Raw genomic sequence first — 16,650 nt, forward strand, 5'->3', positions numbered from 1 at the left:
TTGATCTAGCCCTTGAAGTTTCCACCAAAGTTTTTTTTCGGTCACTTCCTTTCGAAGACCTTTTCTTATAGGTGCATTTTCATATGAAACATTGAATAAAGTCTATTCTGTCCAGTCGACCGTAAACACAAGATTTAGGGCAGGTTCAAAGTCCGAATTAAAAGAATTCCAATGGGCAGTGGGCAGAGTCCGGCCGTTTGTTCCGAAATTTTTTCTCAATTAAAAAAAAGTTATCGATCCAACTAAATTCAAACTCTGCAGATAAAGGTTGTTTCTCCAGATGTTCAATTCTATAAACTAAAATTAAACAAAGGTAAATTGTGTTAATCGCCATAAAATTGACTTTATGTTAAAGATAATCCTGTCAATCGAAAAATGTTATACCTACTCAATATTTTTGTTCAGTTTGCAGGATTCTCTGCCGATTCGTTTGCCGAAAGGATAACAGACTGCCAAGCACGACTTCTAGTTACAGCTGATGCTACATGGAGGGGGCAGAAATTAATCAAACTCAAGACTATTTGTGATGAATCTATGGAAATATGCAAGAAAAAAGGTCACGTGGTAGAAACCTGCATAGTTGTGGCTCATTTTCAAAGGAGCGAACTTCCTAATGGTGTAGCAAAGTTAAATTATGAGGTAAGTTCAATATGTTATTAGGTTTCATGTTGACAATAACATCAACTCAGTGTTATAATAGGCTGTATTATTGAAAAAGAATTCAATTTTTTTTCTATTTTCATTAGTAGGTACTACACACCCAATTCGTGTCATTGAGCAAGCAGGTAATTACATTTCAGATAAAAGTTGATTGAAAACAGCGTGAAAAAGAATCAAATTTAAATTTTCGTAATGGGTGCTAAAATTGAAGCTCTTTTTATCATTGCATAAAGCAGTACCCTTATGAAGGCTGCAATCTGCAATTGTAACAGAATACCTATTCAGAACATTCCGACATGGGGAAATAGATTCATACGAAATTGTTGCATATTAGTTGCAAACTGAAATGCATTATTTTTGCAGAATTTCCTTCTGAATATGTAGGTATTCAGTTCATTGCATCACATTTGAAATAATCAGGAAACAGTTAATTTCATCTGAATGAATGAACGATGCGTTTTTTAGTTCTATCAAACACAAATTTCCAGCTCTTTCTCAGAGTGACTTGTGTTCATCAGGATTGTTTCAAAATACAAAGTGCGATAGTAAGAATTATTGAAATGATGTGATGCCAATCAGTGGCGGTTTCAGGAGTGATTTGGAAAAGGGCCACATCTTTATAATTGTAATATAAGCTATATGTTTAAAGGGAACTACTCTGAAACTTATTTTTATTTGAAGATGGAAATAAAAACAGTTTTCCATATCCGAAAAATATCTCTTTCTAGGTTCTCAAAGAGCAACTCTTCTAGAAATAAATCTTGAAATTTCATCGAGCTCGATGCAACCGTTCGGTCTTGAAGATTTTTCAACTTACGACATGTCGTGTATCTCCCAGAACAATAAATAATCGTAGAGTTAATGGTTGTATTCTGCTTTTCATTCGTAAGTACGATTCTGTAGAGTACGATCGATCTTAAGTTTCAGATTGGCAGATTCGTAAATAATGCAATTCTGGAAATGTTTCAGACCCGTTTGCACCAAACGCACTTAGTGTTAAGTGTCCCTTAAAATGAACCCTTAACGTTGCACCAACTGTAAAGTGACATTTAAATGGCTAAAGCTAGCCTTAAATTTAAGCGCTCCTGTAATGACCACTTAGGTATTTAAGGGCCGGATTCTAACCCAAAATAATTTGTTGAACTCATAAACTGGCTGCAGAACTGCTGTAGGTTTTCTAATAACGTCAAGTACCTTTCATTTGACAATACATTTCATTATCAATATAATGCTAATTCAGCAAAAAAAGTTGTCACTCTTTGATAACAATATAATAGTTTACTTGACACTGACTGAAAGGACAATAAAGTTAGGTTAATGAAATGACAACGATCATCGGCAACCGGCCAACCAATGAAAAGGCTTTTTTGGGATGAAGTTGCACCAAAATAAAAAACTGAAATATCACTAGATATCAAAACTTAAGGACCCCTTACTTAAGATTCCGTTAAGCCGCAGTCGTGCAACTGATAATAAAATTGAGGGACCATTAACTTTAAACTACGCTTAGTTAAGTACTCATTTTAAGGGGGATTGGTGCAAAGGGGCCTCAGTCACTATCTCATTAACAGTGTCACTTTTGAACTACTTATCGTAAATAATTACGGATTCCTGTAAGCTACAGACCACTAAAAACCGTCCGGAATTGCAATTTTCCTGTAAGCTTATGAAAAGTTACAGATTGGCTTACAGATGAAAGCAGAATACCACCATTAATGAGATAATTTTATATTTGAATTACTGTAAGATGTTTATTCATATAAAATACATGTTTTATGAATTTATGATCGGATGCCATTTGTTAAAATTTTCTGAATGAAATCTCCTTTAGATACATCTTCATCTTCTGTGATACATTTTGAATAACATGTGCTTCCCCAATGGGGCTCCTATTTGTGTATCATAGATATTTTCATATTTATCGCACCATATTTCACTATCGAATGGCTCGTGTCATAATGCCACAACAAAAGTAATCCATTAATGAAAAATATGCCCCCTGTTTTCCGTATGTATTGTTTACCAATATTTTCTTCATACAGCCCACAATATTATCATTATCTCTGTTAGATAACGGCTGAACAATTGCCTTAAATCATTTGGATAATTTAATTTTCGACCTTCAGTGGATGTGGTCCGACATGTGGAAAATTATTTGGGAGAAATTGATAAAAATTGAATATTTTAAGCAAGGTAAGTTTTCTCACGAACTCGTAATTGAAATATTAGAACACGCATTGCTTTGTCTTACTCTTAGTGATGCGCACGAGGCTTTCATCAAGTCACGTACGTCTTTTCCCACCGATAGGACATAAGGGTAATGTTACACACTGGCTCAGCCCTCTGTGGTTCTGCATGGCCTAAATCCCTTGTCTCAGAAAAATTTAAGGGCTTAGTGTGAAAATCACAGCATTGAAGGAAGGAGATACATACAAGTATCTAGGAATCCAACAGTCTACACGCATCAATCGAATCCAGAAGAATCAAGAAGGATAATGAAAACTGCTCTAAACAGCAAGAACATGACCAAAGCAATTAATACATACGCTTGCTCAGCACTGAGCTAGTTCGGTATCATCTCTTGGACCACCGCTGATTTATAGCAGCCTCACAGGTAAAAATTAGAACAATGCTGACAAAACATCATAAACATCACTTTACGAACTCAATAGAACGAACAGAGCTGCCACGACATCTTGGGGGTCGAGGAATTGTGGATTTGTCAAACCGTATGTCTCAGGAAATTGAAGGGCGAGAATAGTTTCTGCTTCATCAGAACATCGATTAGTTTTAACTCCGTTAAAGCTGCAACAGGATCACATAGAAACACTCTGCAGAAAGCAAAATGTAGATAATGATTGACAAACATTCACATGGAAGATACCAGAACGAGGTCAACCATGATTACGTCTGCATATAAGCTTCGAACTACTGGTTGACTTCCTGCAAGTTGTTTCCAGAGACAGAGGGCTTCATCATCGCCATCCAAGAACAAGTGATTCCAACAAAGAAATATATGAAATATATCGCCAAGGATACCTCAGTGACAAACGATAGATGTCGTTACGACTGTGCGACACATGAAACCATCCAGCACTTTACCGGGGGAAGCCAGAAGTTCGCAGGCACGAAGTATAAGGATAGACATGATGCTGTTGCCAAGATTTTACATCAACAATTGACAATAAAATACCACCTAAGGTTCCTTATTACAATTACCATCCAGATTCTGTCTTGAAAAATGATGATCACAAGCTCTACTGGAATCTCTCGGTTCTCACAAACCGGAAAATAACACACAATAGACCTGACCTCATATTACTAAAGAAAGATGAGAATAGAGCACTATTCATCGACGTAGCGATTCCAAATAATAATAACCTACTATAGATCATCGAGAAGATTTCGAAATACAGAGATCTGGAAGAACAAATCAAAAGAAAATGAAAATTGCTACATACCAAGACCATCCCTATTGGCATTTCAGCAACAAGCTTGATGCCGAAGAAACTAACAGATAATATGAGCAAACTGTAGTTGGACGAGAATATGTACAAAGTCATGGAGAAAGCTGTACTACTTTGGACGACGAGAACAGAGTACGCAAGTACATGCGAAATGCAGAAGAACACCATCTACTCCTACAAGAAGTAGGTACGGGTAGATCAGGAATCCAACCGACAACAGGATAGACAGCAGGGAGCCGAGGAGCACCCCGGACCCGACCACCACCTTGAGCCCGAAAACATGGAAAGGGCTCCAACAGAGCTTAATCCCTTTGATATCTGAGATATCTGGGATAAGTGAATGTTCCTCTGGAGAGGAGTATGCAAGCCACAAAGCTGAAATCCTAATAATTTTTCGAATTTTCGTTGAATATCTTTTCAATGAAAAGGGATGAGAATTTGACATTTGGTACGCATGTGTAACGTGATATACCCTTTAAGAATATGGTCATAAAAAAATTGGAACACTTACGTTTATTCTCACTCACCTCAGAGTTTGTCAAATTTTCAGCGTTATTGTAGAATTTTTCACGGTAGAATATTCGTATTTCCTGGAAGATATAACTGAGAAACGGAGAAACCTGAGATCATATGAAATCTTTATGAAAATTTCTAATTTTGAACTTTTTCTCTTCTTATATTTTCAGGCTCCCATGTTGAACTCGAGAGATTTCTGGTGGCATGAAGTTGTACCTGGTGCTTCCGCAAACTGTCCTCCAGAATGGATGGAAGCAGAGGATCCATTGTTTATACTGTATACTAGTGGTTCCACAGGCAAACCTAAAGGAGTTCTTCATACAACTGGAGGATATTTACTTTATGCAGCGACCACCTTTAAATTCGTGTTCGACTATAAACCAGGGGATATTTATTGGTGCACTGCTGATATAGGATGGATTACAGGCCATACCTATGTCGTATATGGACCTTTAGCGAATGCAGCAACATCTGTGATTGTAAGTTCCGCAATGCTGAAATAATTTTTCCATTAAGTTAGAATATATAAATGTGAAAAAATTAATGGCAATTCTGGTGAATCAGCAAATTTATAACGATATGGAAATTTCAATCAATTTATCCCCAGATGGTACGGACAAATTCATTCACATGTTTTACATTTTTCGGGTTTAAGAAGGATCATAATTTTTTCAGCCAATCTCGAAGGTTCGCCATAGTAAATGAAAATAAATAAATGAATTTAAATAGATAAAATAATAAACGAAACTAGCATAATATCCATTGATATGAAAATCAGCAAATGTTACAAACTAGCCAACTACTTCTTGTCTGCTTGATGAGCGCCATTTGCGGTTCCTGTTCCTACAAACTGAAGTAAATGGATATATGCTGCCATCTCCGATGGCGTTAGGATATATTCCTACTACCTACATCGTAGCGACTATTGTAATCGAATAAAGGGGACATATGCACAGATTACAGAGTAGATAGATATTCGTTCCATTTTCGTGGAGGTAGGTAGGTAGGAGTTTTTCTGCTCGGGAAATGACAAATAAGACCCCGACAGAATACTCCTTGTAGTGCTTTGAATGATGTTGGTTGGAAAATTCGATTTAGATATTAACATTCGTTGATTTTTATATCAGTGTGTATGTTATGCAAGGTTTTTTCTAGTTCGGAAAGAATAAAGTTGTCGATATCATTTATTTAGGAAAGTTGAAAAGTAATCATGACCTACTTAAAAAAAAAAATTTGGAGATACCATTTTCAACATTTTCAGTCAGAAAATTCATCTCATAATGTAGGCATGAAATTCAGTTTTCATTAGTTTTAAGTTCACGATTTCCAGATTGTTTTGCTATAAATTTTGGCATTTATTTCAGTACGAAGGAACGCCGTTCTATCCAACCAACAGCAGGTACTGGGAAATAGTTGAAAAATATAAAGTTAATCAATTTTATACTGCACCAACTGCAATAAGAACTCTGATGAAATTTGGGGAAGATATTATAAAAAAGTAAGTTTTCTAACATAATCATAACTTTAAATAGTAAACGTGGATATTTTTATTTTCTTTCGATACCTAATATCAATAGATGCTAAAAATACTCCAAAGATAGAGGCCTTCGCAGAATTCATTTGGGATAAACCGGATAACTCTATGTTTAAAATTCATCAAATGTTCTGTGTAAGGAAGGACTAGTTGACGTTGCCGTAGTTTTTCATTTTACTTCTTTTTTTCTTAGTTTATTACATTTAGCATGCTGCCCACCTGAAATATGTACTATTTTACTAGGCATAATTTATCATCCCTGAGAATTCTTGGTTCGGTTGGTGAACCTATCAATCCAGAAGCATGGTTATGGTACTATAAAAATATTGGAAGGGAAAAATGTTCCATTGTGGACACCTATTGGCAAACTGAAACAGGAGGTCATATTATAACACCCCTTCCTGGTGTTACCGCCATGAAACCGGGAGCTGCCGTAAGTTTTATTATTTCAATGCTGACGAAATATGTATTAGGGATGTTCAGGTTGTAGGGACATTTTTTTCGACTATCATGCCATCACCGTGAGTGTGAAATTTACATATAAAAGGAGATATCCCCATGCACCATGAAAATTAGTCGAGCACTACATTTTTTTTTTTTTTTTTTGGTGTAGCAGGGGGAAAATCTGCAAACAGACGAACACACCCTCTGCTGAGGGGGAACAGTGTGGGGATTCTCACTCTCTGAGCTCGAGACCCACTAAAAACCCTTAACTGCTTCTTCATAGGTTCCGGGCATTTTGCCTATTAACCAGTTGACTCTTATGGTTTCTGGACTCTCACACGATCATAGTCGTGTTGATAGTTGTATGCTGCCTATAGCTTTTATAGGTTAAGCTCTTCTTTGGTTACATTTAAATCCTTAACTGATCTCTCGGTCTTCGGTGGTAGGTTCTTGACCTTCTAGCTTCTTCTGTTGGATCGTAGTCGACTAATCTTCGTAGTTCCTCATTTGGATGTTGTTTGGCTTTGTCGAATATCCTTTCCGCCTTTCTCTTCATAAATTCTGTAACTGGTTCCCATTCCAAGTCCTTGTAGATTTGTTTGTTCCTAACAAACCAGGGTACGTCCATCGCCATTCTAAGGAGTTTATTCTCAGTGGCTTGTATTCTCTTGATGTGGGTCTTGGCTGCGAAGCCCCATGCCGCCGATCCATATGTGAGTTGTGGTCGCGCAATAGTTTTAATCATCGTCAACTTGATGTTCTTATTCATATGACTTCTTCTGCCTATGAGTGGATAAAGTTTACTCATTGCGGCTTTTGTTTTATCAACAGCACATTTGATGTGGTTTTTCCATGTAAGTCCTCTGTCAAGCGTCACTCCTAGGTATGTTGCTTCATTTTTCCATTCAACCTCTTGTCCATCAACTTCAAGGTTTTCTTCCATCCTCAATCTTCTCTTTTGCAGTAATATTGCTTGAGTCTTTCTTCCATTGATTTGGATTTTCCATTTGATGCACCATTTGAGTAATTCATCTATGGCTTCCTGCAGTCTCCGGTGTATGATCTGTGGGCGTCGATGTCTGAACGCTATTCCTGTGTCATCTGCGTACAAGGTGAGCATATTCCTAGCATTCTTCGGGATATCATAAACGTATATTACGTAAAGCAGAGGTCCAAGTACCGATCCTTGAGGCACTCCCGCTTCCAATTGTCTGGTTTGAGAGGTTGCTCCATCTATCTTCACATAAAAGTTTCTATTCCTCAGATAGTTCCTTATAATCTTGCATAGCTTGGTCGAATATCCTGCTTTTTTCATCTTGTAGATTAGGCCTTCGTGCCATACTCTATCAAAAGCTCTCTCGATATCCATCAGAACTAATCCTGTGGCCTGTTTTGTCTGCATTCCTTCGGTGACGTATTCTATGAGCCGTAGTAATTGGAGTTCAGTCGAGTGTTCTCGTCTAAATCCAAATTGTTCGGGTGGGATTATCTTCAACATTTCTGTTTCCTCATTCAGCCTTTTGGCGATAACCCTCTCGACGACTTTTCCTAGTGCTGATAGTAGGCTGATTGGTCTATAATTTTGAGGAAATTTCCGTTCCTTTCCAGGCTTGTTGAAAACTATCATTTCTGCAGTTTTCCATCTCTTTGGGTAGTATTCGGTCCTCATCACTCCGTTTGTTATATTCGTCAAGGCTGCTATTCCTTTTCTAGGCAATTTCTTCAACATATAATTCGTTATCTTATCTTCTCCCGGCGCTTTCCTGTTTTTCAATTTCATTATGATCTCTTTGATTTCTGTTGGTGAAGCCGGTTTTGGAATGGTTTCGGTTTCCGGTGGTTCCATCATCAGTTCTTCGTTTGCCTCCACTTCTTCTTCTAGATCTTCATTGTCATCATCATTTCTGTAATTTATTCTGGCTTCTCTCTCAATTGAGTCGGCCAGTGCTTCGGCTTTCTCAAGTCTCGTATATACCATTCCGTTTGCTCCATGCAGTGGAGGTATAACTGTCCGTTCTCGTCGTAAGCGTTTTTGCATTTTCCAAGCCGAGTGATCTATTGTATTCAGTTCCCTTAATCTCTGGTGCCATCTGCTATTACGCAGTTCTGTTAAAGCATTTTTCAATATCTGGCTATGCTTATTCAGTTTCTTCTTGTCTTCTTCTCTTTTTGTTGTTCTATAGATTTTTCTGAGTCTTCTGTTCTTTTTTATAAGTTCCTTTATATCCCTTGGCGTATCTCCGTGTGAATGTTTCGGAATTGGTTTCCTTATTCTCTTGGTGCTTTCTTCATAGGCTTCTTTTATTTGATTTTCCAATTTTTCAACTGCTTCATCTAATTCATCCCGGGTGTTTATTTGGGGAATTTCCGTGATTTTCTCCTGAAGTAAATTCTTATATTTCTCCCAGTCTGTGCGATCCTTGGTTTGTGTCTCTTCTTCGTTTCTTGGGCCATGTCCCACTATGAATTCTATGGGATTGTGGTCTGAAGTTCCGTCTTCTATTGTATCAATGCTGATTTCTTCAGTGATGTCTTTCATTACGACAATGTCCAGTACATCAGGTAGTCCATTTACTCTTGGTATGTAGGTCGGTATATCAGGTCCTATTACAACTGCATCAAGTTTTTCAGCATAAATCTTCAGTCTTCTCCCGTTGGTATTTTCCACTCTACTATTCCATTCCTGCGATTTGCAGTTAAGATCACCAATTATGATTTTAGGGTGTCTTCCTTCTAGTAGCATTTTTAGATCCTCTTCCAGCATGTCCTTATCCGGTGATTTATAAGTTGAAATAATCTTCACTTGTCCTCGATTAGTATTCACAATAATCGATATTGCTTCTACTTCTTGTCCATTGAATATTTGGTCGAAATGGTGATCCATATTCTTTCTAGCCAGTATAGCAACGCCACCTGTGCTGTTAGGTCTATCATTTCTGTAGATATCGTAATTGGGAAATGCTATCCGAACGTTGGCGTTAAGTCTTGTTTCTTGGAGAGCTATGACATCCGGTCTCTTCTCTTCAATCAGTTCTTCGAATTCTGATCTGCGGGCTCTCAATCCTTCGACGTTCCAAGAGACAATTATGAGATTGTTCTTTATCGTCGTATCAGCCATTAAATATTCTTAATAATTTGCTGCATCTTCTTCTCAATCTCTTTCTCCAGATTGTGCATCATCGTGCTGAGGAGGTTTTTCGTGAACTTATCTAGTTCCTCAGTGATTCCAGAAATTCCTTTCCTGGTTTTGGCTTTTTTGACAGTTTTTGACTTTTCCTTCTTTTTCTCTGGATTCTCCGTGTCTTTGACCACTTTGGTTGCAGTTTCCTGGGGTTTCTTCACTTCCGAAGAGTTTTGGGATGGCCTCGGTGTATTTTGTGTTGGCCTCGAGCTGGTCTGGTTCGATCTTGGCGATCTCTTGGTCTTTTTAGTGACCAATCAGGGGCGGATGGACTACCTCGAACCGGCCCGGGAATTTTCTTTCAGACCGGCCTACTTCAAGAACGAAAAAGGTACTTTTAAGGTGGGGGTTCAGGGGAGTAGCTAGCATGAGTTGCCATGAAAAAGACATTTTGATGAGCAGCCCCTAAAAATGGAACCTTAAAAGCAATTTTCAATTTTTTTTTGCAATTCAGAAAACTGTCAAAAAATTGAGCAGACATTTTGTGGGAACGAAAAGGCGATGAAAAAATTATTCCCATATAATTGCAAGGGATATTAAAAAACACCTCCAAAATCGTTTCGCGAGAATTTTTTTTCCTTATTCATATAATTCTTTCAAGAAATTAATCTTTGATTTCCTGCTTTAAGTGAAAGTTCTCACCTAGTTGGCGGATAGCATGCAGGCATTATAAGGAAACACCAAAAAAATTTTTATTGTCTATATAGAACAACGAACAACTACTCAATTTGATTTTTGTCCGTCTTCCAGTTTCTAAGAAAAAAATCAAACATTTTTTTCATATGCTTTCTTCAGGAAGCTGTATATAAACATGGGCTGCTCAAAAAAAAAAATTATATGAAAGACCCACTGTTTTTCAACTATAAATCGACCCTTAAATTAACAACTCCTTTACAATCTGCATTATGTTAGTTTTATATTTATTTCAATCCATTTTCTTCAAAACAACTCTGAGTAAATAGAATCAAAATCTATCCATGTTGTCTATAGGTATGGTTGAAAAAATGAAAATTTTCAAATTTTCTCACATTTGACATCAAGTATTTTTTGAACCATACACAACATGGATGCATAGTTTCCGAATTTCGATTTCAAATTTCCTCAGGGTAATTTTGAATGGAATTGGTGGAATCTTAAATGAAAAAAAAAGGTTAGAAATAGTATCCCTGTACCATTAATTTCTAAGCCAGTCGACACTGAAGAATTTTTACTAATTTGAGAAATGGTTTTTTAGTTTTTTACCATAATACCATTCCATGATTATGTTAGATAGTTTTTTCGATATCATATTTTTATATACCTTGAAATATCATCATATTAATTATTCACTTCAAGATTTTGCTAAACGAATAAGGAGCAATCCAGTGACCCATTTACGTAAGACACCCACTGTACCTACATAAATTTTGAAGAAACAGTAGAAACACCCATACATATTATTCAAAACTTGAATAAAATCTATAAACTATTGATACTGCAACTAATTAATGGGCGATTAAGCTAAACACGCCTTATGTTGCTAGTTTCGTGATGTGGAAAACACAAAAAATTATAATAATGATAATTTTGACTGTAGAAACAAGAAAATTGAGTTGTAGGAGTTTTTTGTTGAGAAATAAGAATACTTATATAACTCTATAGATCTCAAAGAAGAGACCTTTCCTGTCAGAAAATATATATTTTCTCAATAACCTCAACCTTTTTAGGAGATTTTTGTTTTACATAATTGAATTGCAAATACTAAGTTGGCCGACATAAATTTTGTTTTTCCTATAGCAAGCAAGCTTCTGTCAAATAATATTAAATAAAGTAATAAAGTAAAGTTTGGTAGTGTGATATTAAAAACAGAGGTTTAATATCACATAACTAAACTTTACTTTCACACCCCGTGTCCCATGGACTGGCAACTTAAAACATTCGTATAAGGCAAGTTCAGCATAATAATCAAACAATCACTTGTAGAGTTTTTTGCAACTTCTGTATTTCATTAGGTTTCAAGCCACCCTGTTTATGACAGTTGTTCAGGAAAAATTTAATTTTATCAATATTATTTCCAAAACTTATTGAAACATATATTTATTGGTAGTTTTCCCAACATTCATTTTGAATTGTTTTTCAATATTTGTAAAAAATAAAAATATCGACGTAATATATGTTCCGCCGAAGACAAAAAAATGGTACGAACTGACCAGCCCTCTGGCCCAACAATCGACCGGCCCACCGGGAATTTTCCCGGTTTCCCGGTGGTCCCATCCGCCCCTGTGACCAATTTCCATTCGCTACATCCCTTGTAGCTGGCTGGATGTCCTTGCTCTCCGCAGAGAACACAAGAGGCATTTCGCTCCTCGTTCTCCCTGGTAAGCGTACACTCCTTGGAGCTGTGATTACCGGAGCATTTCACGCACCTCCATGGAAAAGTGCACTTACTTTGGGCATGTCCATATCGCTGACAGCGGTAACATTGTCCAGGCCCAATCGTCCTTCTCTTAGGTTCAACAACACAGTTCATGTTGTAGAGCCTTTTCACCTCGAAGATATCCTTATTCTGGGTTTTAACCAGCAATAAGGGCATCGGCTGTTTTGTTTTATTTGAGGTCATCCTTATGACCTCAGCATCGACGATCCCTTGATCCTTGAGGTCGTCAAGGATCGTCGGGATATCTGCATCCAGCGGTAGGTATCTCACTACCGCGTATATTTTCTTTTCTTCCTCCCGTTGAAGAGTGTAAAACTCCCTATTTATTTTATGAAGGAAGTCCGTCATCCTTCTATGATCATCGGCGCTTTGTGGGACGATTCTTATACCGTCCTTTACTGTCGTCGCTCTTTGGTATTTAATACCGTTTCGCATTAACGCGTTCGAAATTGAAGTCCATTCGGACGTACCTCTCAGGGTGACAGGGGGGATTTTTTCTTTTCTCTCCACTGGAGTGGTTTTCTCTTGGTCTGGGGTTTCCAAGACTCTTTTCTTGTTTGTATCTTCATTTGACGAGGAGCTATCCTTTCTCACTCTTTTGGCGGGTGGGGAAATTTTGGTTTGAGGGGTTTTGACCACCTCCATCTTCTGTTTTTGAACCGGTAAGTTCACTTCTTGGACATTTTTCAAAATAATGTTCTTCTTGAGTGCTTTGGAGTAACTTTCCTTATTTCCCTCCTGCAACTCGAGCCTCTCCCTGAGATTTTTAATCTCAGCAACTAAGCTAGATACGCATCTATCTAACTCATTCACCCTCGCTTTCAAACTTGCGTTCTCCTCTCTCAAAATATCGTGTTCGGACACGACATTAGCGATTTCTGGCGCGTCTTCTTCCATTACGGAATCGCAGTCCGAATGGTCAGGCATTTTAGAATCTAATTAATAATTACTTCGCTACTCAAAGAAATTGGAAATAAAATTTTTCAAGACAAAAGAAAAATGTATCTCATGCATAAAAACAAAACGGCTCATCAAAAATTCTCTACGCTATGAGAAAAATCAGAAAGAAAGATACGAAAAATAAGCTCACCTGATGTTTTCTGCAGTACCAACGAGAAAAAAATCCCTGGACACTTAGGATGAACACCAACTTTGAAAATTTTAACGAATTAAAATTCCGATAACAAATATAGAACCTACAAAAACTCCACAGACGGAATCAAATATTCCGTAGCTTTGTTAGTGGGCACTTTCACCTCCGCTTTCACTTTTACGGCACTGTGACTTTCTCGTCCGCTTTCTCTTTTATAACACTAGGAGCACTGTAGCACGTCTTCTCCTGTCAAGCGATTGACTCGGAATAGAGCACTACATACAGTAGCTTTAAGATGAAGATAGATCTGTCATTTCACAAACCTTTGAGCCAGTGGCGCATATAGCTTATATTTTCGGGGAGGGGGGGCGAGACGCTTACCCCGTTGAATGGTTAGGTTAGATAAAAATTTTTAATTAGCATCGAGATTCAAAGGATAATTTTGTGCCTAATCTCCCTGTTAATAATATTCATTTCGCCCCTCCCCTATATACGCCCCTGCTTTGAGCAAAGTCATGCAGTTGCTTGCCTCATCAATTTTCTATTCTGAATAGTATACATATATCAATATTTTATTACTATTCAATATTAGCATATTGAAATTTAAATTTAAAACGATATTGAAAAACCCATTCATCAAGTGTTTTCAAGTGTTTTTAATGTAAAAATACATACGTTGAGGTGTTGGTCTCGATTCTCGATAAGTTACTAATAAGAAAAAAATTTCCCTGTTTATTTACTTATACAAACAGGTATGTGTTATACAGGGTGGTTCAGATCTAACCAAGAAATTTTAACCACGTGTCACGTCTCAGTAGTTTGTGTCATACAAACATATGTCTAGAATTGCTTCCTCTCCGAGATACAGGGTGTTAAAATTTAGCTGCTGTTGTCGGATCTGTTAGACGTCGATGTAAATTATGTGTTCAGCAAAATGACTTCGAACATCTTCTTTAAATTCGTTAATCCTGAACTAAGGCTGACCGGCCACCGAATGCGAAGTTGAGCGAAGCTGAGAGTTTTCAAATTAACAAGCTACGTCACCCGATTCATAGCTTGTCACTTATAATTAGCATTGAAAACGCTCAGCTTCGCTCAACTTCGCATTCGGTGGCTGGTGAGTCTAATTTTGACATTTTTGTTCAATTATGTCAGGTTCATCTAGGATCAACTTAAATTTCGGCTTAATCCTTAAATTAGCAACCGAGCCTTAGTGTCACAATTGAGACTGTAGGCTCGGACATTGATGTCACATCAATTTTCAATATAGTTGGGGAGCCCAAGGGGGAAATTCGGGATTTACTCGAGCGTGTCATATATTAATATAAGGGGAGATACCTTGAACCTTGTAGAGTACCAGTATATAAGGGGAATTGTCTAGGACAGCCTGTCAAAATAGTAAAAAATTCCATCATAGTACATACTCGAGCGAGTCAGATTAAGATAATATATGTGGTTTACATGTTGAAAAGTATATATTCTCTTAATATGACAATTTAAGTGTGACGAAAAGGTGTGAGAAGGCTTCAAAGTTACAAAAACAAAAACGTCATGTGTACATTCGGTGGCTTTTGTTCGTACTTTGACGCTAATGGTTCAAGAATAACGGAAAAAATATAATCTGACAGTTAAGGCAAACCTAAACAATAGAAATTGGCCATAAAGGTCACAAAAATCAGTTTTTTTTTAATTATCTTCCCTCCTGTCCTTCGAATTGTTTTCGCATTCATCATAAAAGTTGTAGAGCATAACATTTTCTACAAATTTTGATCGAAGCAATTTTTTCTACGTTCAAACGTTTTTGAGATATATAGCGATGAATGTACATTAGACTGGATTTCTACATTGACCTTGCTCTTTCGCATGTGTGGCTAAACTCTTCGCCCTTATCGCCCTCTAACTCGAAAATGGTTAAGAGTATTATAGATTGCTTCAGACAAAAGTTGTATAGAATTTTATTATTATCTACAACTTTCATGATGAATACAGAAATGATACAAGAAGGGAGATAATCTGAAAAAAAAGCCTTTTTATCAACTTCAAACTGTCAGATTAAGAAACCCCCCCTGATTCGTGTCAGATTAAAGAGTTAACTTGTCCGCAACACCGAGATTAACCATCTGTATGAAAATCTGACACGCTCGAATATGTACAAGCAACCATTTTTTTTTGCATTTTCAAAGGATCATTGTGACCTTGCGTTACGTCGGAATTGTCAGTCTCTTGTAAAGTAGCTTCCCTTGGGTCCAATCAAAATATACTCTAAAAATCTGACACGCTCGAAATTTTTTTTTTTCCAATTTCAACGTTTTTGTACGACCAGCCCCATCACACAAACTGTCAGATTAACATGAATTTATTATCAGAGAAACGTAGGTCATGTACAGTATCTTAATCTGACACACACGCTCGAGTATGAATAGCTGAAGATTTTTTTACATCTTTGAAAACCTGCAGACGCTTCCCCACTACCACTACCACCGCTGAGAGTGCATACATCATGGAACCTTTTTTTTTTCTACCATCTAATCATCGAAATCCACTAAGTCTCCACGACGCTCGAGTAAATCCCGATTTAAAAATATATAAATTTATCCATGTAACGAAACTGCCTTAATGTCGCGCTAGATAGAGAAATATCGAATGTGTGGACGACAACAAAAGCTTTCGTACCACTGCAATGGCCATTCCATATGTTCCAAGGGATTCAATAATATTCGCAACTTTTTTAAGCTTTAGGTGTAAATTTTTTATCTTGACATTTCAAAAGCTTTTTTCAATTCAGAAGTTATTATGAATAAAATTTAGTATGTATGATAATCGTACCCTTCAATTTTGAAACCAATTGAATTCATATCAAACTCGAAAATCATATAACTTGAGACACAATTGTTCCTACCCCTATATAAATCGATTAAGAAATCTTCTCCCAGTAAAATAAAAAATAACTTTTTGCAGTCCTCGCCATTTTTCGGTGTTCAACCCATACTTCTTGATGATAATGGTAAAGAAATCGAAGGAGAAGGGGAAGGATATTTGGTGTTTTCAAGACCATGGCCCGGCATCATGAGGACATTGTTCAACAACCATGACAGATACGAAGAAACCTATTTTAAACGATTCCCAGGATACTACTTTTCTGGCGATGGTAAGAGTTCTGTTTATTGAACACAGCGCATCAAGAGTCTTGCAAACCGTTTTTTTCTGAAAAGATTTTTTGAAACATCAAAGTTTCATCATTCATCTATTTGTTGAAAAAATATCAATTAGTACAAAAAAGAGTTTTTGGAATACCTCAACAAATATAATAACTGTGAACGGTGCAATGGTCTGCATAGA

General features: G+C 37.0%; 1 protein-coding gene across 1 annotated transcript in view; it reads left to right on the forward strand.

Annotated features, from left to right (window-relative positions):
* Positions 1-16,650, forward strand: part of LOC123314327 (acetyl-coenzyme A synthetase) — a 59,563-nt gene that overhangs the window by 41,649 nt on the left and 1,264 nt on the right. The window contains exons 3-7 of the mRNA XM_044899524.1: positions 406-639; positions 4,814-5,122; positions 6,008-6,141; positions 6,421-6,610; positions 16,270-16,459. Of these exons, the coding sequence (XP_044755459.1) occupies positions 406-639; positions 4,814-5,122; positions 6,008-6,141; positions 6,421-6,610; positions 16,270-16,459 (1,057 nt within the window). The remainder of the gene's footprint in view (positions 1-405; positions 640-4,813; positions 5,123-6,007; positions 6,142-6,420; positions 6,611-16,269; positions 16,460-16,650) is intronic.

This window comes from Coccinella septempunctata, chromosome 1 (assembly GCF_907165205.1).
Source record: "Coccinella septempunctata chromosome 1, icCocSept1.1, whole genome shotgun sequence".
Lineage (NCBI taxonomy): Eukaryota > Metazoa > Arthropoda > Insecta > Coleoptera > Coccinellidae > Coccinella > Coccinella septempunctata.